The sequence below is a fragment of the Caretta caretta genome, chromosome 2, assembly GCF_965140235.1.
Source record: "Caretta caretta isolate rCarCar2 chromosome 2, rCarCar1.hap1, whole genome shotgun sequence".
NCBI lineage: Eukaryota > Metazoa > Chordata > Testudines > Cheloniidae > Caretta > Caretta caretta.
The window spans coordinates 197,212,504-197,238,826 of NC_134207.1; the positions used below are offsets into that span (position 1 = coordinate 197,212,504).

The window sequence follows — 26,323 nt, forward strand, 5'->3', positions numbered from 1 at the left end:
AAGCATGGAGCCCGCTCAGCTCACTGTCACCGTATGTCTCCTGTATGCTGGCAGATGCGATACTGCATTGCTACACAGCAGCAGCAACCCATTGCCTTGTGGTAGCAGACAGTGCAATAGGCCTGAAAACCATCGTCATCATGTCCGAGGTGCTCCTGGCCGCCTCGGTAAGGTCGGTCAGGAGCACCTGGGCAGATATGGGTGCAGGGACTAAATTAGGAGTGACTTGACCAGGTCATTCTCTTTAGGACTGCAGGCAGTCCTATTGTACCATCTTCTGCCGGGCAGGCAGGAGATGAGGATGGCGAGCAGTCCTATTGCACCATCTTCTGCCGAGCAGCCAGGAGATGTGGATGGCTTGCAGTCCTACTGCATCGTCTGCTGCCAGCCAAAGATGTAAAAGATAGATGGAGTGGATCAAAACAAGAAATAGACCAGATTTGTTTTGTATTGATTTGCTCCCCCCTCCCTCCCTCCATGAAATCAACGGCCGACAATCGTTTTGGTGAGGTCGGTCAGGGGCACCTTGAAAACTTTAATGGAGATTCAGTCCTGCCTGAAATACCAGAGGGAGGGATAGCTTAGTGGTTGAGCATTAGCCTGCTAAATGAAGGGGTTTGAGTTCAATCCTTGAGGGGGCCATTCTGTGTGACAGTTTTTTTTTCTCCTTGATGTAAAGCCACCCCCTTTGTTGATTTTAATTCCCTGTAAGCCATGTCGTCAGTCGCCCCTCCCTCTGTCAGAGCAACGGCAGACAATCGTTCCACGCCTTTTTTTTGTGCAGACGCCATACCACGGCAAGCATGAAGCCCGCTCAGATCACTTTGGCAATTAGGAGCACATTAAACACCACGTGCATTATCCAGTATATGCAGCACCAGAACCTGGCAAAGCGAAACCGGGCAAGTAGGTGACGACAGCATAGTGAGGAGAGTGATGAGGACATGGACACAGACTTCTCTCAAAGCACGGGCCCTGGGAATGTGGGCATCACGGTGCTCATGGGGCAGCTTTATGCCGTGGAACGCCAATTCTGGGCCCGGGAAACAAGCACAGACTGGTGGGATCGCATAGTGTTGCAGGTCTGGGATGATTCCCAGTGGCTGCAAAACTTTCGCATGCGTAAGGGCACTTTCATGGAACTTTGTGACTTGCTTTCCCCCGCCCTGAAGTGCATGAATACCAAGATGAGAGCAGTCCTCACAGTTGAGAAGCGAATGGTAATAGCCCTGTGGAAGCTTGCAACTCCAGACAGCTACCGGTCAGTTGGGAATCAATTTGGAGTGGGCAAATCTACTGTGGGGGCTGCTGTGATGCAAGTAGCCAACACAATCAAAGATCTGCTGATATCAAGGGTAGTGACCCTGGGAAATGTGCAGGTCATAATGGATGGCTTTGCTGCAATGGGATTCCCTAACTATGGTGGGGCCATAGACGGAACCCATATCCCTATCTTGGCACCGGGGCAACAAGCCGGCGAGTGCATAAACCGCAAGGGGTACTTTTCAATAGTGCTGCAAGCACTGGTGGATGACAAGGGACAGTTTCACCAACATCAACGTGGGATGGCCGGGAAAGGTACATGACGCTCGCATCTTCAGGAACTCTGGTCTGTTTCAAAAGCTGCAGGAAGGGACTTTATTCCCAGACCAGAAAATAACCGTTGGGGATGTTGAAATGCCTACAGTTATCTTTGGGGACCCAGCCTACCCCTTACTGCCATGGCTCACGAAGCCGTACACAGGCAGCCTGGACAGTAGTGAGGAGCTGTTCAACTACAGGCTGAGCAAGTGCAGAATGGTGGTAGAATATACATTTAGACGTTTAAAACGCGCTGGCGCAGTTTACTGACTCGTTTAGACCTCAGCGAAACCAATATTCCCACTGTTATTACAGCTCGCTGTGCGTTCCACAATATCTGTGAGTGTAAGGGGGAGATGTTTATGGCACGGTGGGAGGTTGAGGCAAGTCGCCTGGCTGCTGGTTACGCGCAGCCAGACACCAGGGCAGTTAGAAGAGCACAGGAGGGTGTGGTGCGCATCAGAGAAGCTTTGAAAAACCAGTTTCATGACTGGCCAGGCTACGGTGTGAGAGTTCTGTTTGTTTCTCCTTGATGAAACCCCCCACCCCTTGGTTCACTCTACTTCCCTGTAAGCTAACCACCCTCCCCTCCTCCCTTTGATCAACGCTTGCAGAGGTAATAAAGTCATTGTTGCTTCACATTTATGCATTCTTTATTAATTAATCACACAAATAGGGGGATAACTGCCAAAATAGCCCGGGAGGGGTGGTGGTGGAGGGAAGCACCGGGTGGGGCGGTGGAGGAGCCACACATCACTTTAAAAGTTTAAAACTTTAAAACTTATTGAATGCCAGCCTTCTGTTGCTTGGGCAATCCTCTGGGGTGGAGTGGCTGGAGGCCCCGCACCCCCACCGCATTCTTGGGCATCTGAGTGAGGCGGCTATGGAACTTGGGCTGGATGGTGGTTGGTTACGCAGGGGCTGTAGTGGCGGTCTGTGCTCCAGCTGCCTTTTCTGCAACTCAACCATATGCTGGAGCATATTAGTTTGATCCTCCAGCAGCCTCAGCATTGAATCCTGCCTCCACCTTTCAGCTTCAGCCCTCTCTTCAGCCCGCCACCTCTCCTCCCGGTCATTTTGTGCTTTCCTGCACTCTGACATGTCTGCCTCCACACATTCGTCTGTGCTCTGTCAGTGTGGGAGGACAGCCTGAGCTCAGAGAACATTTCATTGTGAGTGCATTTTTTTTGCCTTCTAATCTTCGCTAGCCTCTGGGAAGGAGACCACATGGAGAAGGAGAAGATCCTGTGATCCTTGAAACACATGCAGCTGGTGGAGGTGGTATTTAAAAAGACATTTTACAGAACAATGGGTACACTCTTTCACGGTAAACCTTGCTGTTAACATTACATACATAGCACATGTGCTTTCGTTCCAAGGTCGCATTTTGCCTCCCCGCACCGTGTGGCTAGCCCCTCTCCCCTCCCCGTGCCTAACAGCGTGGAACATTTCTGTTCAGCCACAGGCAAAAAGCCCAGCAGGAACGGGCACCTCTGAATGTCCCCTTAAGAAAAGCACCCTATTTCAACCAGGTGACCATGAATGATATCACTCTCCTGAGGATAACACAGAGAGAAAGAACGGATGTTGTTTGAACGCCAGAAAACAACACTGCAATGCTTTGTTCTACAATGATTCCCGAGCATGTGCTACTGGCCTGGAGTGGTAAAGTGTCTTACCATGTTGGATGGAATAAGGCTGTCCTCCCTGAAAACCTTTTGCAAAGGCTTTGGGAGTACATCCAGGAGAGCCGCAAATGCCAGGGCAAATTAATCATTAAACATGCTTGCTTTTAAACCATGTATACTATTTTAAAAGGTACACTCACCGGAGGTCTCTTCTCCGCCTGGCGGGTCCAGGAGGCAGCCTTGGGTGGGTTCAGGGGATACTGGCTCCAGGTCCAGGGTGAGAAACAGTTCCTGGCTGTCGGGAAAACTGGTTTCTCCGCTTGCTTGCTGTAAGCTATCTACAACCTCATCATCATCATCTTCATCTTCTTCGTCCCCAAAACCTGCTTCCGTGTTGCCTCCATCTCCATTGAAGGAGTCAAACAACACGGCTGAGGTAGTGGTGGCTGAACCCCCTAAAATGGCATGCAGCTCATCACAGAAGCAGCATGTTTGGGGCTCTGACCCGGAGCGGCTGTTTGCCTCTCTGGTTTTCCAGTAGGCTTGCCTCAGCTCCTTAAGTTTCATGTGGCACTGCTTCGGGTCCCTGTTATGGCCTCTGTCCTTCATGCCCTGGGAGATTTTGACAAATGTTTTGGCATTTCGAAAACTGGAACGGAGTTCTGATAGCACAGATTCCTCTCCCCATACAGCGATCAGATCCTGTACCTCCCGGTCGGTCCATGCTGGAGCTCTTTTGCGATTCTGGGACTCCATCATGGTCACCTCTGCTGATGAGCTCCGCACTCACCTGCAGCTTGCCACAGTAGCCAACAGAAAACTGAAATTCAAAAAGTTCACGTGCCTTTTCTTATCTACCTGGCCAGTGCATCTGAGTTGAGAGTGCTGTCCAGAGCAGTCACAATGGAGCACTCTGGGATAGCTCCCGGAGGCCGATACCGTCTAATTGCGTCCACAGTACCCCAAATTCAACCCAGCAAGGCCGATTTCAGCACTAATCCCCTTATCGGGGGTGGAGTAAGGAAATCAATTTTAAGAGCCCTTGAAGTTGAAAAAAAGGGCTCTGTCGTGTGGATGGGTGCAGGTTTAAATCAATTTAACGCTGCTAAATTCTACCTCAACTCCTAGTGTAGACCAGGGCTTAGTGTCCTTAGTAACCTTTTGGGAAGGCCTTCGTCAAATTTTCATGGTTGTAGTATTAAGATAGCTCTTTGACAGCTTCTTATGGCTTTAAATACTCAGAAGAGAAGTAGTCATCGAAGTCATCTTCTTTCTCTGAAAGATCTTACATCTCACAAGCATTCTCCTTGCACATGTAGACCACTCCCGTCACACATATTCTTGGTAAAGTAATAAACACTTCTGTTAAAGCACCAGCAGCTCTGACAATCTTGTGTGGGGACAGAAAACCTGGACACTTCTGTTAAAACTCACTTTTAGTAAGGGTGTTCATTCATTCAGACAATGGACTGGCAGTCAGAACCACTACCTTGGGGGCCTGAAGGGGGCCTTTGTGATTATCACAGTTTATATAACTCTAATGTCTTATGGTCTTTCTAACACCTCATTTGTGTGTGTTTTTGAAAGTCATGGTCATTTTTGGGGTTCTGTTCTTGGATGACAGAAACTTGCAGCAAGTTTATAGAAAGTGCATCAAAAAGCTAGCTACTATTGCAATCTACCAGGGTGGATTTGATTTAAATCATCATTTAAATCACAAGTCAGAAAGACTCGATTTAATCATGGATTTCTACATAAAAGTACATTCTTGTTGGTTAGTATAACGTTAATACATATTCTTCACAACTCAGAGATAGAGACCTCCCCAAACTGGGTCTCTTTTACAGCTTTTCCCTTCTCGTGAGAGAATGGCATAGTAGATCTCAAATCAATGAAGGCTACCCTCAGAAAGACCTCAAGACTTCTAGAATATGCTGCTGAAACAAAGAGTTTCACTTTTGCCTGTCCCTCCCTTCTCACATTTATCTCCAGAGTTCTTCTCCTTGTCCAGATCTATTCCGCCCCCCAACCATCTTCTATTCATTGAACTTCTTGAAACTCTGCACTTTTAGAGAGAGGTAAGGGATTGACTCTGTGTACACAAATTTGCAGAGGGATTTGCAATAGGGTTGAGATCTGTTATTTCTCACCTCTATATATTATTTATTAATTTTAAAACATTTTTGCTGTTAACAAACATACTCTCTCTGGAGACACAAATCCACAGTTTGAGAATTGCAAAACTAAGCATCTCTGATGGTATCTTCTAGACCAGAGGTGGGCAAACTACGGCGGCCCGCGGGACCGTCCTGCCCGGCCCCTGAGCTCCTGGCCAGGCAGGCTAGTCCCCGGCCCCTTCCCCGCAGCCATGCTCTGGCCTGCTGCTCCTGTCAGGCAGTGTTGCTGCGTGGCTGGCTCTGGCATGGTAGGGGGGCAGGGAGCGGCTGGATGGGGCGGAGGTTTGGGGGGGGGGGGGCAGTCAGGGGACGGGGAGCAGGGGGAGTTGGATAGAGGGTGTGGATAGCAGTCAGAGGACAGGGAGTGGGGTCCCGGGAGAGGGTGGTCAGACGTCAAAAAGCGGGGGGGGCAGGGGGGGACTGGATGGGTCGGGGGTACTGAGGGACGCAGGAAGTGGGAGGGGGTGGATAGGGGGTGGGGGCTAGGCTGTTTGGGGAGGCACAGACTTCCCTACCCAGCCCTCCATACAGTTGCACAACCCCGATGTGGCCCTCAGGCCAAAAAAGTTTGTCCACCTCTGTTCTACACTGAGCCCCATTGGATGGATGGATGGATGGATGGACGGACGGATGGATAGATTAATCTAAATAAATCTATACAGAAGCCCCTGGAACCCCATAAAATTGGTCCCTAATCCATGAACTATTGGAACTCATTTTCAAAACTTTTCTTAAACATGACATGAATATATTGTCTCATATTATAGAATTAGAATTTATAATCCCTATTCCATGATGAGATATCTTTGAGCTATAATGTATCTTTAGATAGGTTTTTTCCTCAAAAAGCACTTGATCAAAAAAATCTGATTTAAATTTTAAAAAAATCGGATTTCTTAAAAAAATCCGAGATTTTTATCCACCCTGCAATCTACACTCCCTACATTATCTACACTTTCTTGGCTTGTTACTTCCTATTTTTTTTCTTCTCATCAAATACAAAGGCGAGGAGTGGCGACTGCTCCTACTGACTGTGAAAGAGAAAATCTGGATAAAGCAGCAACAAAAGAGAACAGTATATACTGAAACTATTGTTTGTTTATTGAGAAAAGGGTAGGGGTGAATCATTATTTCCATTCTGTGAGCTGTAGTACTGAGTCCATTTTTTAATGATACTAAAACTGTTACCCGTAATACATTTTTAGCAAGAACGTAACTTTAAAAATTGATAACATCAAAAACTGGTAAAAACCAAAAGTCCTGACAATAAACAGTGCATTTTTATTCTAAGAACAGACTGTGCAGAAATGGCACGTTTTTTTTTTTGGGGGGGGGGGGGAAAGGGGGGAGGGCATATTTTGAGATACTAGTTACTTTAAGTAAAAATAACAGGTTTTACTAGATCTTATTCTTACTCCTGTTAGCCATACAAAGCCAACACAGCTAAGGGAAAGAGTAAGCTAAATTCTGTTCTCCTTGTCCATCATCTACAATATTGTTTACTAAGTGCTAATCAGTTACACTTCTGCAAACCTACTAAATGCAATGGTGTTACACAGGTGCCACTGAGTGCATAATTTAAAACTCTGGAATTGAACAGATGTAAATGAGGACATTTTTCCCCCCCATAGCTACTCTGATTATGCATAAAAAAGAAAAGAACCCAGATTGCTTCTCAAAATCCAAGTAGTGTTTGTAGGGCTCACAATTAGGGGTAAAAAAAATCATCTTACCTATAAACTGAGAACATTAGATCTGCAAGTCACTAAGAAACCGTAAATATTATATTTCTACCACATTTTTACTTTTCAAAGGAGAACTGAACTCAAATTAAGTGCACATTACAAAATGAACAGATGTCTTACTTTTTTACAGTTGTAACAATTTTAAACTTACCTTGGCCAGCTGCGCATTTTCACCAAAACTAGACTTCCTATAGGAAGTTCTGAGTAGACATATTTAAATCCCTTTTTATTAAACTCAGACTCTTCAGGAAAATATTCTTCAGAAACAGAACAATTATTAAACCATGGGTCAGTATTCATATAACAATACCATGGCTCACTGTGATCAACTTGTGCAGCATCATCACTTGATAGCAGTCTCCATTTCAAACAACTGCCAATCTCACATTGAACCCACACTTTGTCTAGATAAAAATGGTTTTCGTTTATAGTATCCATAGCAAAACTTCCAAGTTTTTTCCAGTCTTCTAAGGATCAATTTTTGTAATTTGATTTATTCTGAAATGTAAAGGAAAAAAATTATGCAGATCACTACAAAACAAAATAAACTAACAACTCATATGAAGAAAAATAAACTTTTCCCAGAGTTGTCCTTTTCCCATTCAAGGAAAGGAAACATCCTGAACGAACAGCACTCTGTCTCCATCTACCAGTAAACAAAGAGGCCAAAAAGACATAGCTAACCCCACCTGCTTCCTTCTCCATTAATAAACATCTAAGGCTTAAGATAGGAAGTAATAAGGAGAAAAAGAGGATGACCAAACCAAATATATTTCTTTCTGATTGTACATCTCCTCTTCACCATCCTGCAAAGGAAACATTCTGAAGTAAAAACAGATATAACAAGAATAAAAAAAACATGAAGGTGGGTTTTCTTAAAAAGACAGGTTGAAATATGCTTTTGCCTCTGAAAGCACATCCATCCTGTAAGATAAATTAGTAATGATAAAGATACATGAATGAACACCTCCTTTACTAACTATATGCAACATACACTTTTTATGGTTTCTTTTTATCTTTTATTGAAAGAAAAAAAACTTTAACATACAGAATTATTATGATGCCCTGACCTACGGACCAGAGGCCAGCGCAGAGGCAGAGTGTAGAACTGGAAATGGTTGGTTCCTAGTGTGAAGCACAAGAAAGACCAATCTCTCAGTCATATTGGAATGTGTATTATGAGAAGACCTTTGGAGCACATCAATGTTCACAACAGACAAATACTGAAAAATTCAAATCAAAATCAGGTCCTCCAGATACATTTGTTCAGCACTTGCAGATTGATTATGGGTCGGAAGGTCCCATCCTCTTATCAGGAAGTAGTAGGAATAGAATATCTTTATTCTGCTCTAGTCAGTAGAAAAGAAAGTTGATTTTCTTGGCTTCAGATACCCTGCTCCAAAGCTAGGCACTAAACAGAATCAGAGGAGTCATGATGTGTCTTTGGAACTGGAATAATCCTGAAGCCAAAAGCCTCTCAATATCACTTTAATTACCCAGATGTTCAATGAGTAAGGCCCTTGTTTTCGGTTTTTAACTGAAAAACGCTCACGTTTTACAAAAGGTATTATTCAGTTTTTATTGATTGTCACCTGCATTTTATAACATTCAAGTTCACGAAAATCCTGATTATGTTAAGAAAATCCAATACATTCATTAGGTGGATGTGCTTATGTTAATAATAAATTAGTCTAAGTGTAAATTTAAAGGCTGTCTGTCAAAGTAAGGCAACGGAGGGGAAGATATAGACACATGCATGCACATATGTATACCTATTGTTAATACACAGTTCCAGAAATAAACCACAGCATTAAACTGCTTTTATTTTCAATATTCTTACTTTCCTCTATTTGTTGCTCTTTTCTGTCCTATTGTCCCAAAATATTAACCCCAATATTTACCCCAAACACTGTGAAGCTAATTTTTACACTGATTTTCATCTGTGTAATTTCTGGAGAAAACACTGAAATTCCCAGGACATTCTAAACAAAATAGAAACCAAAAACAGAGGGTCATGTTGATGAGAAATACATTAATGTTGACTCTATTTCTTGAGCTACAAAGGTAGGAGCCCACAGGCCCAGCCATGGAATTCTTCAATAGAATGGTTTGACTGGAAGATAGTTGGAAGGTTTTTGACAGAACTTGTCCTACTTTTCAAGTGAAATGAGCCTGAAAAAAAGCAAGTTCTTCAGACCTCATTCCACTTCTTCTTTTGTAGAGATCTTTGAGGTCAGCGAAGTTGTCAAAGTTTCCACCTCTTTTCTCATGGCAAGAGGCGGCAGAGACATTTGCAAATAACAGGAAAAGACCAAATCCAGGACAATCAGGATATACTGTTAAAACTCAAGAAACACCAGCCAGGGTTATTATTTTTCCTTTTGGAGAAGGCAGACAACATCTCTTCTCTTGCTAGTTTGAAAGAACATAAAAAACTATAAACTGGAGAATAAGAAGGCAAAACCATGATGCTGACAGTTTCTTGGTCACCTTTCAAAGATCTCTACAAAGAACTTGAAGCTTTAAAGAGCAAGACTGCTAGTTTCAACTTAGCTGTTGTTCACTAGTCTTACTTAGACTGTATATTCCTAAACTAATTCAGAGAAGGCTAAGGTTCATGATTTGAGTCTGATACATCCTTATGACTCTGATTAGCCTGGGAGACAAGCTTGAATATTATAGTTGTGATTCCCTGGGCATTCCATAACAACACATTTGATCTCCCGTCCATTTCACTGGCTAAGGTTTAACACTGAGTAACAACCCATGATGCAAACCTTCTAATTCATTAATTCAAGTGTGTAGGAAAACTGCAAGTTACAAATGCAATTTTGTTTTTTTGAATGATGGAAGAATTAACATGGTTGCAACGAAAATGTTCTTAACTTACTTCCAAAGTTTTTGATTTTGTTAAACCAAAAAAGAAAATTTAAGTGGAGGAAAAAGCACTGTTAAAGCCAGTTATGAATGAACGGTTGTGATATTATTTCAAGCTTAAATTACTCTCTTCTCAGATAGGCAAAGATCCTCATGCATATAATGTCAGGTCAGCGAAGCTGTCAAAGTTTCCACTTTTTTTCCAAGTTTTCTCATGGCAAGAGGCAGCAGAGATACTATCAAATAACAGGAAAAGACCAAATCCAGGACAATCAGGATATACTGTTAAAACTCAAGAAACAGCAAGCAGGATTATTATTTTTTTGTCTTTATCAATTTCCTCAGGATGAGGGGCCCCTCCAGAGACCAATGTCCTTCCAGGTCCAGCTGTGGAGGAGATGGTGGCTTCCTTACTCTCCTGTTTATGCTTCCTGGGGTGGTGGACCTTATCCTCCTTGTGAGATCTAGCACGAGCCATGTGCCTCTCTTGATATTTATTATTGGGGAACCAAGGGACTTCTCTGCTCCCTGAAGGGGGAGGTGTTTAAGCATCAGGAGCAGGCACACATTGCCTTCCAAAGTTCATAACATGCCCACTCCATATAAGAAAGAGCTTATAAGTCCCCTCTTCTGAGGACCCACCAGTACCTTGAATCAACTGAGAAGCTGATTCAAGAATTTGATCACTGCAAAGTACACAAGAACGGTTAGTGAGGATTGCCCTCTGAGGAGTTAAAGTCATCAAAATCTTGTATCACCTAACTGGAGACTGATGATTAAGAAACGGAGAAACAGGCCAGTTGGAGCTGCCAGGGCAGAAAAAGGGACGTCATTTGCTGAGTAGCGCAAGTCAACTGCTATCATGGCACCAAGAAGAAACTTATGGAAAGAGGCAGAACAGTGCCCCCCAAAATATCTGAAGTTCTTCTTCCATTTAGCCATCCGTAAGACTTCACCTACATTTTGTGACAAAGGAAAAACTCAGTATGAGATACAAAGTGGGAACAGCCTGAATTTGGGCAAGTAAATTTTGAGCCCTGTGGCTGAAAAGTGAGCTGAATTTCAAAGTCTAAGTACTCAGATAAGCGAAAGATGAGCTCTTGTTCTACATTTGGCCTGCTGAATAGGTAGATTTGGACACTGATTGATTTAGAGCATTAGACCTAAGTAGAGACAATGCTGTTGGTTCAGGATGTTACATTTATCAAATTCTAGGAATTCAACTATCATGTTAAAGAAGGGCACCTTATTTGTGTGTGCATGTTATTAGAGAGTAATTTGCTGCTGGAAACGGCAAGAGCAGCCACAAAAAATGCTAAAAGGCTCAGAGTGCATGACCTAAAAAAAGACAGATTAAGAGAAAAAATTATAGAGAAAATGACAGCAGTTGATATAATTATCTATAAATACAAGACAGACATCATAAAAGAAAGAAAATAATTACTTAAGTAAATAAGGGTACTGTTTTAAGAAAAAAACAAATGTAATTAGATAGCAGGAAAAAATTCTGACAGTGAGGTCAGTCAAACAATAGAATAATTTGCCAAAGGAGGTTGTTAGACTTTTCTGCGTCACCTCTATTTTAAAATTTCCTTAAAGAAATTCTAGTAATTGAAAAAAGATGGCAATACCTTTAAAAGACATATTATTTGCCTAAAAAATGGAGCCAAAGCTAACTACCGTCTTATGAGGGGTAATATTAGTTTATCTAATTTGTGATTCATATTGCTTACATAGAACGCACACCCAAAACTCTGACAGATGGCTTACAGGCATCAAATAAGCTGCCTGCAACAGCTTATGATCTAACTGGTTAGAGACAAAGGAGGGCAGTAACACACACACACACACACACACACTCTCTTTTTAAAAAATTAAATCCTTAAAAGTACTTAACTATTTGTCTAATTATTGTATAGAACCAAAATTTAAATGCCTATCTCCCTTCTCGTCCCACTTTTGCACTACACAGAAAAACTGATGGACATAAAAAGAAAGAAGGAAAACTGAGGCAAGACAAAGGGACCACACTGACAACTCACATTGACTTCAATGGTGCAGAAGCAGATCTTAATTTCTGCTAAAATCTTTGTAATTCAAAAGCCACTGCCCTAAGTACAATAATAATAAGCATGAACACTAATTGAGGGTGGAAATACTGTAATGCCTCATGAACCCTGTGTGTTTTGTTGTCTAGCTCTGATTTACTTTTCAGAGTACCATTTCCTCCAAAAAGACTGAACTTTCTTTAGCACAAGGTTTACCGCTGGATGAATTTGGTGCAAAAGCCCACACATTACATACTTATCTGCTGGTATCAGAAGAACATATGAAAATTTAACTTGCAAGAATCTTTCCAGATCATCACCTGTAAAAACTGCCACATCCGTAAAATCCTATTACATCAATCTGGGTTTCAATGATATTCCTATTCTGTATCTCTCTAATTAATAAATTAGATATCTCTGTGTTAAAGTAGAATTCTTCACTCCTTTGTATTACTGTGGTGTTGCATAAAGACAGAATTCCACAGAATCTCAATGTAGAAAAAAATTTTCCAGTCTGCTATAGCATGATATCTAGGTCAAAACTCGTGAATTGTAAATGTTTGTGCTACAAGTAATAAAAATTGTTAGTAAAATGTTTTGAGTACGGATTAATAATTTTTATACTACAGACAGATGCATAGGTGCTAATTTTTAATGTTTTATATTTCAAAATACAAAGAACAAAGTAAAAGTGTTCTATAATTAACACTTGTTTCAGCATGAACCTACCTTCAATTTTAGGAATGGGCATGTCTGTTTGAAGGAATAATGACATTTACCAAATATACACAACAGCCTTGCCCATTAAATCCCATCAGATGGATGCAGTTAAACTCTCCACTTGCAAGATAAGGTTAGCGACTACACTGCCATTCTTTTCTGATTTTGAATCTAATGCGACAAAAGACAAAGCTACAAACAGGCTGCTTAATATTCCCAATTAGGAAATACTATAATGTAAGAGTCTGCAGCAATCTGTATACTAAGGCTAATGCTTCCAAGTATACACCCCCGTTTTCAAGTTTATAAGTTTGCCATACTTCAACTGTTTAGACTGAAATTTTCTATGCATGGTCTCTTTGCTATTTTAAAAAGTCAAGTATTTTAATTCACAACAACGTTCATTCAATTTTGCTGACATGTTCAAAACAATTAATATTTTCAAAAACTTTGGATTGTGACTAACTACAAGGAATGAAGTCAGTGGGAGTTTTGCTATTAATTTCAATGGGGCAATGATTTCCCCCAAGAAATAACTATCAGTTTTAGGGGCAGTCAAGCAGGGTGTGGGCCCTGAGCACCATCTTTTTCTAGGACAGCACCACACCATTGTGCTGTTCAGCTTTTGTTGTTGGGCTTTTGGGGGGTTGTTTTGTTTTGTTGTGTCATTGCTGATTGTCTGGCTGTTTTGTTTTTTTCCTTGCTCTGTTGCTCCCAGGATGGGGGCCCTACGGTGGCACTGAAAATGTTTTCCTTCCTGGCCAGCAAAACACCTAGAGACAGCCCTGTAAGAAATGTAATTGTTTAGTTATGAGGTGCTAGGGAACGAAGTTTTGAAAGTACCATAAAGATGCACTGTTCCATTATAATCAACGGAATATCTTCTTCCCTTTATTTTAGACTTAGACATGAAACAACCACTTTCTGCAATCTGCCACTTCCAAGCAGCTGCGCTACAACTAAACATACAGTATACGATCCATTAGATGGCACGTTGTTCTCATGAAGATGCAGTGGGAAGTTTTCAGGAGTAAGCTTCAAATTTTGTGTCTGTGCAATTTAGCGGACTCATAACACCCGGACAGAAATCTAGACCGGATGAAAACTGGGGGGGGGGGGGGGGGGCAAAGGGCGACTGGCTGCGTCTTCATGGGACACCTCCACCATGCTGCCCACACATTCTCCTCTTGCCCAGCCCATTCCACCCGTGCGCCCCTTAGCTCTGCCCACCCCGAGCCTCCCCCGCCAGGGACTGCCACGGGGACCACACACCTGCCGCTGCCCTATACGCCGCCTGCCACCCTCCTACCATGCGGCCTCTGCTCCACCAGTCACCCCCATACCGTACGGCCCCCACCGTCCCACCGCTCACCCCCATACGGGGCGGACCCTCCCCATACAGCCCGGCACAGGGCGGAATGTTGGGTGTGACTCGTCGAAGAAGGAGCCGGGCAGGGGGCGCCGGACTCAGGCCCAAAGGGCAAACCGACCAACGGAATTTCTGGCCAGGGCTTCAGCGAGGCAGCGCGCGCTGACTGTAGCCCGAGCCGGGCACCTACAGCGCGCGGGAAAACGCGGCGGCAGGCGGCCGCATGGCGCGAGGCTCGGCGTGGGCAGCCAGGCAACTCCAACGCGCTGAGCACGTCACTCCCTGCTCCCGCTGCTTCAGCCCAGCGACCTGCCCGGTACAAGCACCCGAGCCGAGCGCCCCCTCCCGCCCTGGCGGGAATCGACGCCTCCTGCCCGTGCGTGTGCCCCCGCGCTGGCGGCGTTCAGCCCGCTGTAACCACCCAGCGGCTTCAGGAATTGTTCCTCCTGGGAGATAGCGGGAGAAACCCGTCCCCACCTTGCCGCCACCGGGTCCCTGCAGCCCGCACACACGCCAGTTTGGAAGAACCTGCAATCTCCAGTGCTGATCCCACTGTCCTACCTAGGGCTGACTGGCCTTCAGCTCGAGCAAGACAAGCTTCGGGTGGGACCTGCCTTCCCTCCCCAGCCTCGTCCTCTGCTAGATGAAAGAAAACGCGCAGGAGTCCTGAGGCACAAACCAGAACAGGACCTTTAAGGGCACACAAAACAAGCAGCTTCCTCTTGGGGGCGCTCACGTGCGTAGGGCACCTCCCCTGCCAGGCACCTGGTTGTGTTCTACGAGCCTACCCAGCCTGCAGCACTATGGTAATCCTGTTTTGACGTGAAAGGTGAGCTAATTTTCAGGATCTAGCAGGTTGTTTCCATTAGGAGGAGACAATCAGGGTGGAATCAAGTCAGAGGTCTTCTAGCTACAAGCAGCTGCCTAAGGCAGCCGATTTGGCGGCTCCTTCACGGGGCCGTGAGCACGGGTGTGTACTTGGCGCGGTTCACCCCAATCCCGGACACCTGCCCCTTTTGCGGCATGAGGGAAACCCTGGCGCACGTCTACCTGGAGTGTGCCAGGTTGCAGCCCCTATTCTGGCTCCTCACGAATATTTTGTTAAGGTTTTGGTTGCACTTTTCTCCTCACCTCCTTATCTATGCACTCCCTATCCGTGGCCCCACTAAGTCGCGGGACCTCCTAGTCAACCTCCTCCTGGCCCTGGCTAAAGTGGCCATCTATAAAACCAGGGTGAGGACGTTGGCTGATGGAGTCTCCTGCGACTGCGGGGCCTATTTTGGATCCTCTGTCCATTCACGCCTCTGGGCTGAGTTCCTCTGGGCGGCGTCCACTGACTCCCTTGACGCCTTTGAGGAGCGGTGGGCGCTGTCCGGGGTTCTCTGCTTGGTGTCCCCGTCCGGTTCCCTTCGTTTGACCCTTTGACCACACTCCCGTTCCTGTTGTTCATTAGTTGTCCTCCGTAATTATTTGGTTTCCCAGGTCCTGTGGATCCCCCCCTTAGGCTTCGCCCACCCACTTCCTGGATCCCGATAAGGCAGCCGATTTGGCCCAGCTGCCTTTCTCCTGTGACAGAAGAAGGGCAGCCAACTGGCCAAATTTGAGTGGCATGGAGAATGGCATACTGAATTGTTGTCCAGGATAGCAGATTGCCTTGAGCAAGCTCCTAGTCAGGTAGTTCTTTGATGCAATCTTCTTTATTTACGAAGTCCTGTTTCCTTGAACACAGTAAAAATCAAACAACAGGAGATAGTTTTCTGTCTCGCAGTTACAAGCCTCCTTCAGACAGCACTTTACCCTAGTGCTTTTTCTCTTGTAGCTTTTTTCTTAGGGTCTTGCTACCAGGGCTTCTTTGACCAGATATAGGCTTCTTTACTCCATTTCTGTCTGCTTCTCTCGTGCAATGCAAGCTCCTCCACCAACCAATACCCTACCCCTGGAATTTTGTATATCAGTCTCCAGGGAAACTCTTTGGGGCACATGTTTCAGCTTCTACTCAAGCCTTGCAATGTGCCCGTTTTTTGGCTCCTGTTGTTTCAGTTTTCCGGTTCCATAAAGGAGCTTAGTTGTTCCTTACATTTATCTTGATGAAGCCCACCAGCTTTAATAAAGTTTCATCCAACCTCCTAGCATAATAATGTATAAAAGTTTGATTCCACTTAGGGACATGCTAGGAACTATCTATCTTCTGGGTTGTGGGATGTGGGCATTATTTGCCATTTTAACCACCAGCCCTTTAAGAAATGTGCTACAGTCTATACCACAGCAACAACTCAGTGGCTAAATGGGAATATTTACATAAATTAACATTATTTTACTGGAGTGCTCATAAGTAGTTCCTGTGAATAATTTGGTAAAAATTCAACATAGCTTTTATCGTTTTGCAGAGGAATATGGATGGTAAGAATCTTTCACTTTATTCCTTTGTGGGTGTTTGTATGAAGCATGTATTCCAGCAATAGTTGTTTTATAATGACTAGAGGACATACAGCCTATCTGTCTCTCAGCACATGCACAGTGTGCCTAGCCATTTGATAGCATCGTCATCAGCCAGGTGAAAAGCCGGTAGCCAGCCATTGATGTCAAGCACTTGTCAAGGATATGCGACATAGTCTGAAGTTGACCGTATCTACACCGGGTCATTAGAGAAACCTAATTGGAAAAGATTGCCCACACAGTTGCTCTGTCCTGTTTGACACCGGTTTCAGGGATGACAACAAGTGTCTTGGTAGGTCAAAACCTGGTGGGCAGATAGTTGGGTTGGTGACAAGAGAGTGATTAATGACTGTTGTCGCTTACCACTCATAACACCAGATTCCACCATAATGTCTTGTGGTGGCATAAGTGACCATAAAGGGTGTCTAGAAGACAGGCAAACTGGTAGGTGGTTGAAGAGATCTGAGTACAGAGGCAAGTTGCTTGCCATGGACTTCAATGGGGCCAGGATTTTACCCATATTTATTTTTAAAAAATAAGCCCTGACTATAAGCTTCACAATTTACTTCTACCGAAAAGTGAACCTCAGCTACAGTCTTTCATTCTGGTAGTGTTAAAATTATACATATTTGCAATTGATCTTTTTCTCTTTAGTAATGAAGACTGAAATTATGCCAGGATGCATAGCACAAGGACTAAATTCTAGTATCCATGACAGGAGAGTAGATTAAATGGAAGCATCCCTGGTTCTGACAGCTAAATTCTAAAACAGTCCAAGAATAGTCATGTCTTATGTACACAACACAACTCTCCGAGCAGAGTAGAGACCATCCTAACCCTGTAAGCATCTAAGTTTCCACCAATCAGCATTTGCAAAGCTGCCTAAATGCTGATGCTGCTTCACAGGTAATGAGCTGTGCCGTGCATTTCCCAGTGTAGATCACTCACTTAGGATGCAGGAGACTCACGTTCACAATCCCTGCCTAATTCGAAGCAGTGACCTGAACCAGTTTTCAGTTCAAATAGCCTAACCAGCAGACTATGCTGCGGTGGACCTTTCTGCATCTCTGCTTTTGGAGCTGTTCAACTTTGTATTAATAATTAAATAAATATTCATCATGCCAGAAAAACTGACCCTACGGTCCACTTCCCTGCAATGTGGGGTTAAGTTCCTTCTATAACTCAGGTAGAGCAGGGATTTGAATCCAGTTCTCTCACAGCCTGAGTACCCTAACCACCAGGCTATTCTAACCACTTTGACTCTCATTTTGCACAAAAAACTCAAGGTATCAGTTTCATTCTGATGGGTTTAATTTGCTAAAGCATGGGCATCTTAAGTAGCTGACCTGGTTTAGACACCTAATTGTAGGACAGAATTCACAGCTGAGGATCCCAAGCTGACAGAGAGGTGCCTGTCTCTGAGGTGGCCCCTAAGCTGCTGTCCTCAGCATTTCACTCCACTCTAGTTGCTGGCTTCTGAGAATACCTTCCTTGGGCACTTAACATTCCCCTATACTCTATGGGGACCTGGGCACCTAACTTGAGACTGAAGATTCCACTAGACAGCAGACTTCCTAGGGGTTAGGCATTGCACCACAGAGTGGAGGTATGCCTAACTACCTTTGAGGATATGGGCCTTTTCGAAAAGAAATATAGGCACTTTGAAAAGAGACAAAGTACACTTCTACAATTTACCAGTGTTTTACAAGCTAGAAACGTATTCATGACTAATTCCTCTGAAACTCAGATATGAGATTTGGTAGCTATAGTAATTGCTCTATCATAAACCTTATGCTGTATTTCACAATTTACAGTTTAATGAGTGATATAATACAAAATTTAAAAATGAGCCAACATGACCCCAATTGAGTCTCGATGAAGCCACCTACACTTCTATGTTTTAATAGGGAATACATGAGTATCTGTAACTTGGAATAATATAAGTATCATCTTTCAAAACTTGTGTTAATTCTTAAATCTTCAGCTTTTATGTCATTTTCCTTTTTTCAGCATAACTATTTGCTTTTTTTAGTATTAACAATATTGCATCATTCTATTTTAATATTAAAATTTACTGGTTGCTACTAGAGCGGAGTCCTGCCATTCTTATCCTTAAACAGCAGAAAGCCATTATGTCACTAAAATATAAACTCATCCTAAAATATCTTCCTAATCATAACCAGCCATATGACTTTCCTCCCTCAACCACTCTATTTAACCCCCACCAACCTTTTTTTTTTTTTCTAGTTACATGGGTGCTCTCATCTCACTTATATCTACTTAGAACAAGATGCATCTGCTTCAGTGAGTCAGCAGAAATCAGTCTGGTGTGTTCTAACTCCAGCTAATAGGGTCATTCAACATAAGAACCATGCCACCCTCTTATGTCCACCTTTTTACAAGGCTTATGGGCTCATTCATGTTAAAACCTATATTTATTGTGAGTGTAACTCTGGATACCTTGTTTGAATTTATTTTTATATCTAACAAAATTATTGGTGTGTCTAAGAATGGAACAAAGAGCATCAGACATACACCTCTCTGCATCTCACTACTTTACTTGGTTGGCTATGGACTTTTTTTAAAAAAAATCCAAACGCACTTAGATCCTGATCCTGTAATGAGCTCTTAAGGGATACAGGGGTATGCTCACATATTGCTTATTGGAAGATGGGGTCTTTAGACTGTAATCCCAAAATGTTGCTCTAAGCATTATATCGCATTTACTCAATGCTCCTTTTTGCCTTTGAACAATTAATAGAATTGCTCTCTCTCTCATTTTGCATAGGTTTACATGTATGCCATTTATCTCTAAGACAGTGAAACTCATTTGCTACATTTTCACTGTAAATATTCTGTAAATTACAGGACGGCTGGGAGAAATTTAACATTACACTAACTGAATGCTAATGAAGATTTGGGGAAAAATGATATTTAAGTTTAACATTTTGTATTTAGTTTGTCATTTTGAGTATTATATTTTAGAAAACAAATGTGTTCCTTGTTTTGCAGCAGAACTTGTATTTAATTTCACACTAAATAGTAAATGCACAATCAGGTATCATCAAATATACTTACTATTTAAACGTTGCTTATGTTTAAAGCTAAGATTTTGTCACAGAAGTCACGGAATCCATGACTTCCAGAGAGCTCTAGGATATTTTCTGCTTCAGCCCCGGGGTGGCTGGCGGGGGGCACCGCAACTTTCACCCGCCACTGGTGGCGGGGGTCCCGCAGCTCCCAGCCACTCTGAGCGATGGGGGCCCCTTGCAGCTTGTTTTGTTGCATAGTATGGATGCTCTTTTTCAGTTCATTTGTTGTGTCAGTCTCTATTAGTATACCGTGTTCCACTGTGTGATCTGTCTGGAAAGCAGTTAGTACCAAAAAAAAAAAAAAAGCTAATTAATTGAAGAATCCACCTCTAGTCCCCAATCCTTCATGAAGAACTGCTAGCATGTACCCTTGTTCCCATTAAAGTCAATGGACTTCCCAGGGTCTGTGCTAATGGCTATAGAAGCCTCATAGTGGGCTTGATCCTGTACCATTGAAATTAATGGAAGTTTTGCCATTTATTTGCACTGACACAAGATCACACAGAGTGTTATTGCAGAAACCCTGTATTTCACATGGCAGAGCAAGGGTACACTGAGGTATCATTAAATACTGTAGCTGTTTAAGTATTCCAGGAAAAGCCTAGGGAAATGCACGGTAAATATTTTAGCTGCTTTATTTAAAATTAATTAGGAAGCATAGTAAGATGGTGTTTTTACTCCAAACTAATTTTGTAGCATTTGTGAGCATGCAATCCTCACATATGATTCAGTTACAATTTATGTTACTTGGGTTATTGACATATTTAAGATAAAGACTTTAATTTAGAGTTTTAACATATGTGCACAATTTTATGATGATTATACATTTTCTATGAATTGTGCTTCTTAATATGCTCATTGCTAATTATTTTATGAAATCTTTAATACAGTGAAAATGAGAGAGATCTTTTTGGATACCTATGCCAGTTCTAATAATCACAAAAAAAAAATCTCTGACCCTCTTATCACTCAAAAATTGTTTATGTTTTTGCTCTAGAACAGTTGTTGATTAGTGAATACAAAGCCTTGCTCAGATATTGTAGCTGTTAGCCATAAAATCTGATATTTCCTAACCTTCCTGTACAAAACCTGGAATGCAAATTTCTTCCTGTTTACTTTTTCAATCTTATACTTTGCATTATTTGTATTCTCTTAATTGTGAACGAATACATATACGTTGGGCCCGATCCTCAATTGGTATAAAGTGCCATTGATTTCAACTGAGTTATGGCAATTTACACAAGTTGAGGTCCTGGCCCAAGGTGTCTTACTTAGATTGGGCCCTAACTGCTTATTGTTGTATTTAAAGTCCCTAATTTCATACTCAAATCTGAATATGTTGATGATTTATCGGATTTGTTTAAAAGATAAAAAAATAAAGTTGCCATCTTCAGATAAGAATTATGATGTGGTCCTGCAGACACTTAAGCACCTAAGTAACTTTACATATGTGAGTAGTTCCACTGAGTTAAAATAATAAGCCTTGATCTTGCAAGTGCTGAATACTCTGGTTTTAATCTATTAAAGCATTTAACTTCAAACAATAAGAAGACCAATTGAAATTAATGGGGCTACTTCACATGCTTTAAATTAAGCATGTGCTTAAGTGTAGTGTTCCTCAGGACCAGAGTGTTAAGCAACTTGCTGGATCAAGCCCAAAGAGCATTGTGAGACCCCTACTTCAACATAACATGTTGCTGTCTGTATCTAGTGCTGTTGACTATGAGATTGGATACATAAATATTGAACAAAATATATTTTAAAAAAAGAATGAGGTGTCAATGAACAAACTACAGGATGGCAAGGATAGTGACATTCTGAATGCATGTAAATACACATGAAAATTACAAACTATGTCTACTGATAATTTCTCACCTTAAAACATAAAAGTCCTGGAATTTTGGTTTATGTTGATTTTCTAAATTTCTGAGGCACATTCATTATTGGAAATCAAAGTTGAAAAACAATTGGGATAAACGGGAAGCTTCAGTTTGTAATTAAATTGAATATACTGTAGTCTTTCAGCAACATTATGTCTGATTTTAAATCTAGTTATTGCTTTGTATGGTTTTTATCTATATCCCACTCCAGTAGTTTGCATTTATCTCTGCTCTTGCATACTGGAGCAATAACTGGTCAATTCTTTTAATTTTGAATATATGAGTTCATAAGTCAATATTGGCAGAGTATTTTTTCAGAAAAGTATACAATACCAAATTAGCTAACCCAGTGATAGTCAGACTGAGGCTCGGGAGCCGCAAGTGGCTCTTTAATATGTCTCCTGTGGCTCTTTGCAGCACATGCTATTAAAACACTAAGCGATTTAATTATAAACCAATCAGGCTACTTTTACTATGTTACTAACCTATTGTAGTTGATGAAATAATACTTGGTCAGAATAATATATATATATTAAATGAAACAATTAATTCTCACTACTGTGGCTCTTTTAGGTAATGTTGATCGCTAATTTGACTCCTGAACCACTGAGTTCTGAGTATCACTGAGCTAACCTATCATATTAAACAGAACAAGATTTGATTTTAATTTAGCATATATCTAGGATGACTGGATGACCCGATAAAATTGGGACTGTCCCGATATTTAACCCTTTGTCCCACTTCCCAGCCGATGTACGATCGGGATGCCATTTGTCCCGATATTCAGGTGAGAAGGTGGGTGGGGGAGTAAGGAGGGACATAGCAAGCCAGTGGGGATGAGGAGGTGAGCCGCGAGCCAGCAGCAAGCTGGGGGAGTCTCGTGGCAGGCAAGGGGGTCTGGCGTGGGAGTGAGGAGGCGAGCAGAGGGCAGGCATGGGGTGAGGAGGCTGGGGGAGGTCTCCCCCCAAGCCAGAATGCCCCCCCAGCCCCCGAGTCCCAACTCCTGGTGATCACTGAGCCTTTCCTTGAGGCTGGGAACAAAAGTCGCGTTTCAATTCAGCTGTCATCTGCAGCTCTTTGTGACCGGGCTTAGCACTGCACTGGATCCAAACCCACTCTTTGTGAATGAGCTCTGGGATCTGATCCAAAGTGAACTGAAGTTGTCCGTTTATTTTAAGGGGTGGGGGCTGCACCCCCCAGAAAGCTCTGCCATCCAGGAGACTCACTCTGCAGCGACAACAGAGAGGAAAACCCACCCCAGCCAAACGAGCCCGGGGGGCCTGCTGACTCCCAGCTGAGCCCCAGGGCTGGAGCGTTCCAATGGCTATTGGCACCCAAGGCTGAGTGACAGCCCTGGAGCGGGACCCCTCTGCGCTCAGGGTGCCCCTAAGAAGGGCTGGGTAGGGCAGCTCGCACCCAGAGCCAGGCAGGGAGTCTCTCTGGGCCAGCTCTGTGGATGCAGCAGAAGGGCTAGAACCGCCAGCTCTGAAATGAGATGCGGCTCCACTGGGGAGGCTGCTAGAAGCGGAGCATTGCCATTTCCAAGCTTTTCTTTCCCAGCCTGTTTTTACATGGGCAACCGGGGGGGAGGGTCAGGGGGAGGGGAGCTGGTGCCCTGCAGAGGTAATAGCTGCATCTACCCCCAGCAGAGCATGTGCAGACAGGCTGACCGAGCTCATGGTGGAGCCAGGGCTGCAGAGGCTGCTGCTGAAGCTCTGCACTTTCTGATTCCGCCCAGGGCAAGCCGGGGCTGAGTGCTGCTAAGCTGCTACCCAGGTCACTTACCAACACTGGTGAGCAAGGGCTGCACCTGGGGGGCGTGCACCTGACTCAACTCGGTGCGAGTGCCCCGCACATGGCAGCCTTGCTGTTAGCCTAGCTCCCTGACCCCAGCCATTCCCAAAGGCACACAAATCGTATGGCCTTGACATCTTGAGTGGCAATCCAGACACTGCCTCTCTGGGCACATGCAGCTGCTCTAAAGGGAACCAGAGTTTTCAGAAATTAGCCCCCTCCCCAGAATTATTTTACTACTGACAAACTCCTGCTGTCTCCTTCTGAATGCTCCATTCCAGAGGAAGGGCTCCAACTGTGCTCCAGTTATCACCCTGGCCTCAGTGGAGTCACTCCGAATTTGCACTGGTGTAAATGAGGGTAGAATCTGAAGTTTCAGGGGTGGATGATGCCTCAGCCTCTCGTTGATTCCCCAGCCTAGGCAGAGCGCGGGATTTGTGATGAAAGACACATTATCACACTGAAAAGATGAGCTCAGAAGTTACAAGTGTTAGGGTCATTACAGACTCCTAGAAAGTCCTCCCCAGTGAAGGTAAATATTTCTAACACACTGTCCTGAACTCAGGGCACAGGCTGGGGTGTGACTGTCGGCAGTAGGGATTTGCTCTGTGGGTTTTGCTTGATTCAAGATATTTAGGGCCAAATCCTGATACACAATCTTCCCTTGGGATCACATGTAGTAACCTGCTAGCATGATTAGGCTGCCAGGGTATACTGTGATTTGGAAACAATATAGCCTGTTCAAATCCATGTGGAGCTCAAGGATACCAAGAGGGGACATGGCTAAGGGGTAGGGGAAGGGAAGGGTGTATTAGGGGAAAGCCAGGACTCTCTATTGGCCTGACCCAAAGCCCATTCAAGGGATTATTATCATTAATCACTTATATTGTCTAACGGGGCGGGGGAGGGAGGGGCGGATGGTGGGGGGAGTGAGGAGGGACTCAGCAAGCTGGCAGTGGGCGGGGGGGTGAGGAAGGACGAGGAGGTGGGGTCTGGTGTGGAGCAGGAGCAGGGCCTGGGGTGGAGTGGTGGTGGGGCCGATGGCACCCCAATGTGTCCCTATATTTTATTGTTGCGATCTGGTCACCCTACGTAGATCAGTTCCTTTAGGATGTTTTTAAACCCATACAGATCTTTCCTCTACCACAACCTTTGCCAGTATTGGCCAAACTCAGGTTCCAGATTGGACACAGATTTTATACTCTAGTTGAAAAAATATTGATATAATAAGATTCCAGGCTTGTCACTCTGTCTGTATGTCACTCCGAAGCCTAGAATGTCTGTTGAGTCAGTGTGAAGCAATGGAAACGGCTATAAACATGGTTGAGAGCTCCTTTTCTTTAGAATATCACCAGGTTCAATTATTGCTGGGATTGATGGTCTGTTATTGTGAATATTTTAAATTCTCAGTACTTTTGACTTTACAAATTACACTTGTGTGGTGTACAGCTACAATAAAGCACATATCTATGCCAGTAGTATAGACCATTGTGATATCAGAATTAACTCAACCAATCACGCTATAGCTAAATTGCATGCAACCGTTTCATTGGTTGCAGAGGAGAGATTGCACAGATGGTGGATTATTTTGCCCAACTGCAACATCTGTGTTCAGCATGGCATTCAGCAAGCAGTATTCATTATGACTATGATGAGGTCTTTTAGAAAATATAATTGAGTGAAAATAGGAGTCTAACATGGGTTTTCTTTACAGTGAACTTAGTGATCATGCATAATAACTGAAGTAACACGTCTAAATATAAGGACAACATTGGCAGCAGCAGTGCAAGCTTCATCACATTGCCTTATCAGTATGCCTGCCTCATACAGCGAGAGGGGCTGATTCTAAAAGAAACGAACAGTCCTTCATGTCCATTTGTAACCAAACTTAAACTATATAGGCTATTGAACAGACATCAGTTTTTAATAACTTTTCATCAGGTAGGGCCAGATTTTCAAGGTAGTTAGGCACCTAAAGGTACAGAAACAGATACCTAGTGGGATTGTTAAAAGCACTTAAGCAGGTTAACCTAATTCTTAACATGTATTCTTAGGTGCCCACATAGCTTTTGACAGTCTGACCCTATCTGATCAGAGCTGATTCTGAGCCAGTGACCTAGAAGTGAAAGATTCCCATGACCCCATCCTTGAGTCAGCTGTGGCCAGATTTTTAAAGGTACTTTTGTGCTTAAAGATGTAGTCAGGAGCCTCGTGGGACTTTCAAAAGTATTTAGGGCCTAGATCCACAAAAAGAGTTAGGCATCTAGAAAATCACTGGAATCCACAAAGCCTGAGTTAGGCCCCCAGGCTCCCAATACAATGTCTGGGGAGAGATAATTGCCTAAGAATTGGATCCACAAAAGCCTACATGTAAGACAGGGAGCTGCCTAAGCTAGCCAATAACAGATGCTAATAAAAGGGGTGTGTCATAAGCACAGCCCCTTTCATGGAGTTAGGCTTGTAAATATGGATGGGAGGTAGGCATCTCCTCCTGAAGTTAGGGGCCAAAGCTATTTTGTTTGGGGAAAGGGGGTTGCTTGCAAAAAGTAGAGGATAGGTTTCAGAGTAACAGCCGTGTTAGTCTGTATTCGCAAAAAGAAAAGGAGTACTTGTGGCACCTTAGAGACTAACCAATTTATTTGAGCAAAAGCTTTCGTGAGCTACAGCTCACTTCATCGGATGCATACTGTGGATGCATCCGATGAAGTGAGCTGTAGCTCACGAAAGCTTATGCTCAAATAAATTGGTTAGTCTTTAAGGTGCCACAAGTACTCCTTTTTTTAAAAAAAAGTAGAGGAGGCACCTCCCTTATAACTTTTAGTCCAGTCATTAGAGCACTCACCCAGGATGTTGGCGATCCAGGTTCAATTCCCCCTTCTGCTTGAAGGGGAGAACGGATCTGAACAGGGATCTCCCTTCTCCTCCTTACACAAAGGGGTAATTAAACCTGAGTCTCCAATATCCTTGGTGAGTACT

General features: G+C 43.5%; 2 protein-coding genes across 2 annotated transcripts in view; one reads left to right on the plus strand and one right to left on the minus strand.

Annotated features, from left to right (window-relative positions):
- LOC125631634 (RNA-binding motif, single-stranded-interacting protein 3) overlaps positions 1–26,323 on the minus strand; it is a 1,082,196-nt gene that overhangs the window by 1,049,511 nt on the left and 6,362 nt on the right. Inside the window, exons 2-3 of the mRNA XM_048838637.2 lie at positions 19,660–19,944; positions 7,283–7,629 (exon numbers count right to left, since the gene is read on the minus strand). Of these exons, the coding sequence (XP_048694594.2) occupies positions 7,283–7,569 (287 nt within the window). The 5' untranslated portion in view covers positions 7,570–7,629; positions 19,660–19,944. The remainder of the gene's footprint in view (positions 1–7,282; positions 7,630–19,659; positions 19,945–26,323) is intronic.
- AZI2 (5-azacytidine induced 2) overlaps positions 14,646–26,323 on the plus strand; it is a 63,540-nt gene continuing 51,862 nt past the window's right edge. Inside the window, exon 1 of the mRNA XM_048838644.2 lies at positions 14,646–14,974. The gene's annotated coding sequence lies outside the window, so the exon portion shown is untranslated. The remainder of the gene's footprint in view (positions 14,975–26,323) is intronic.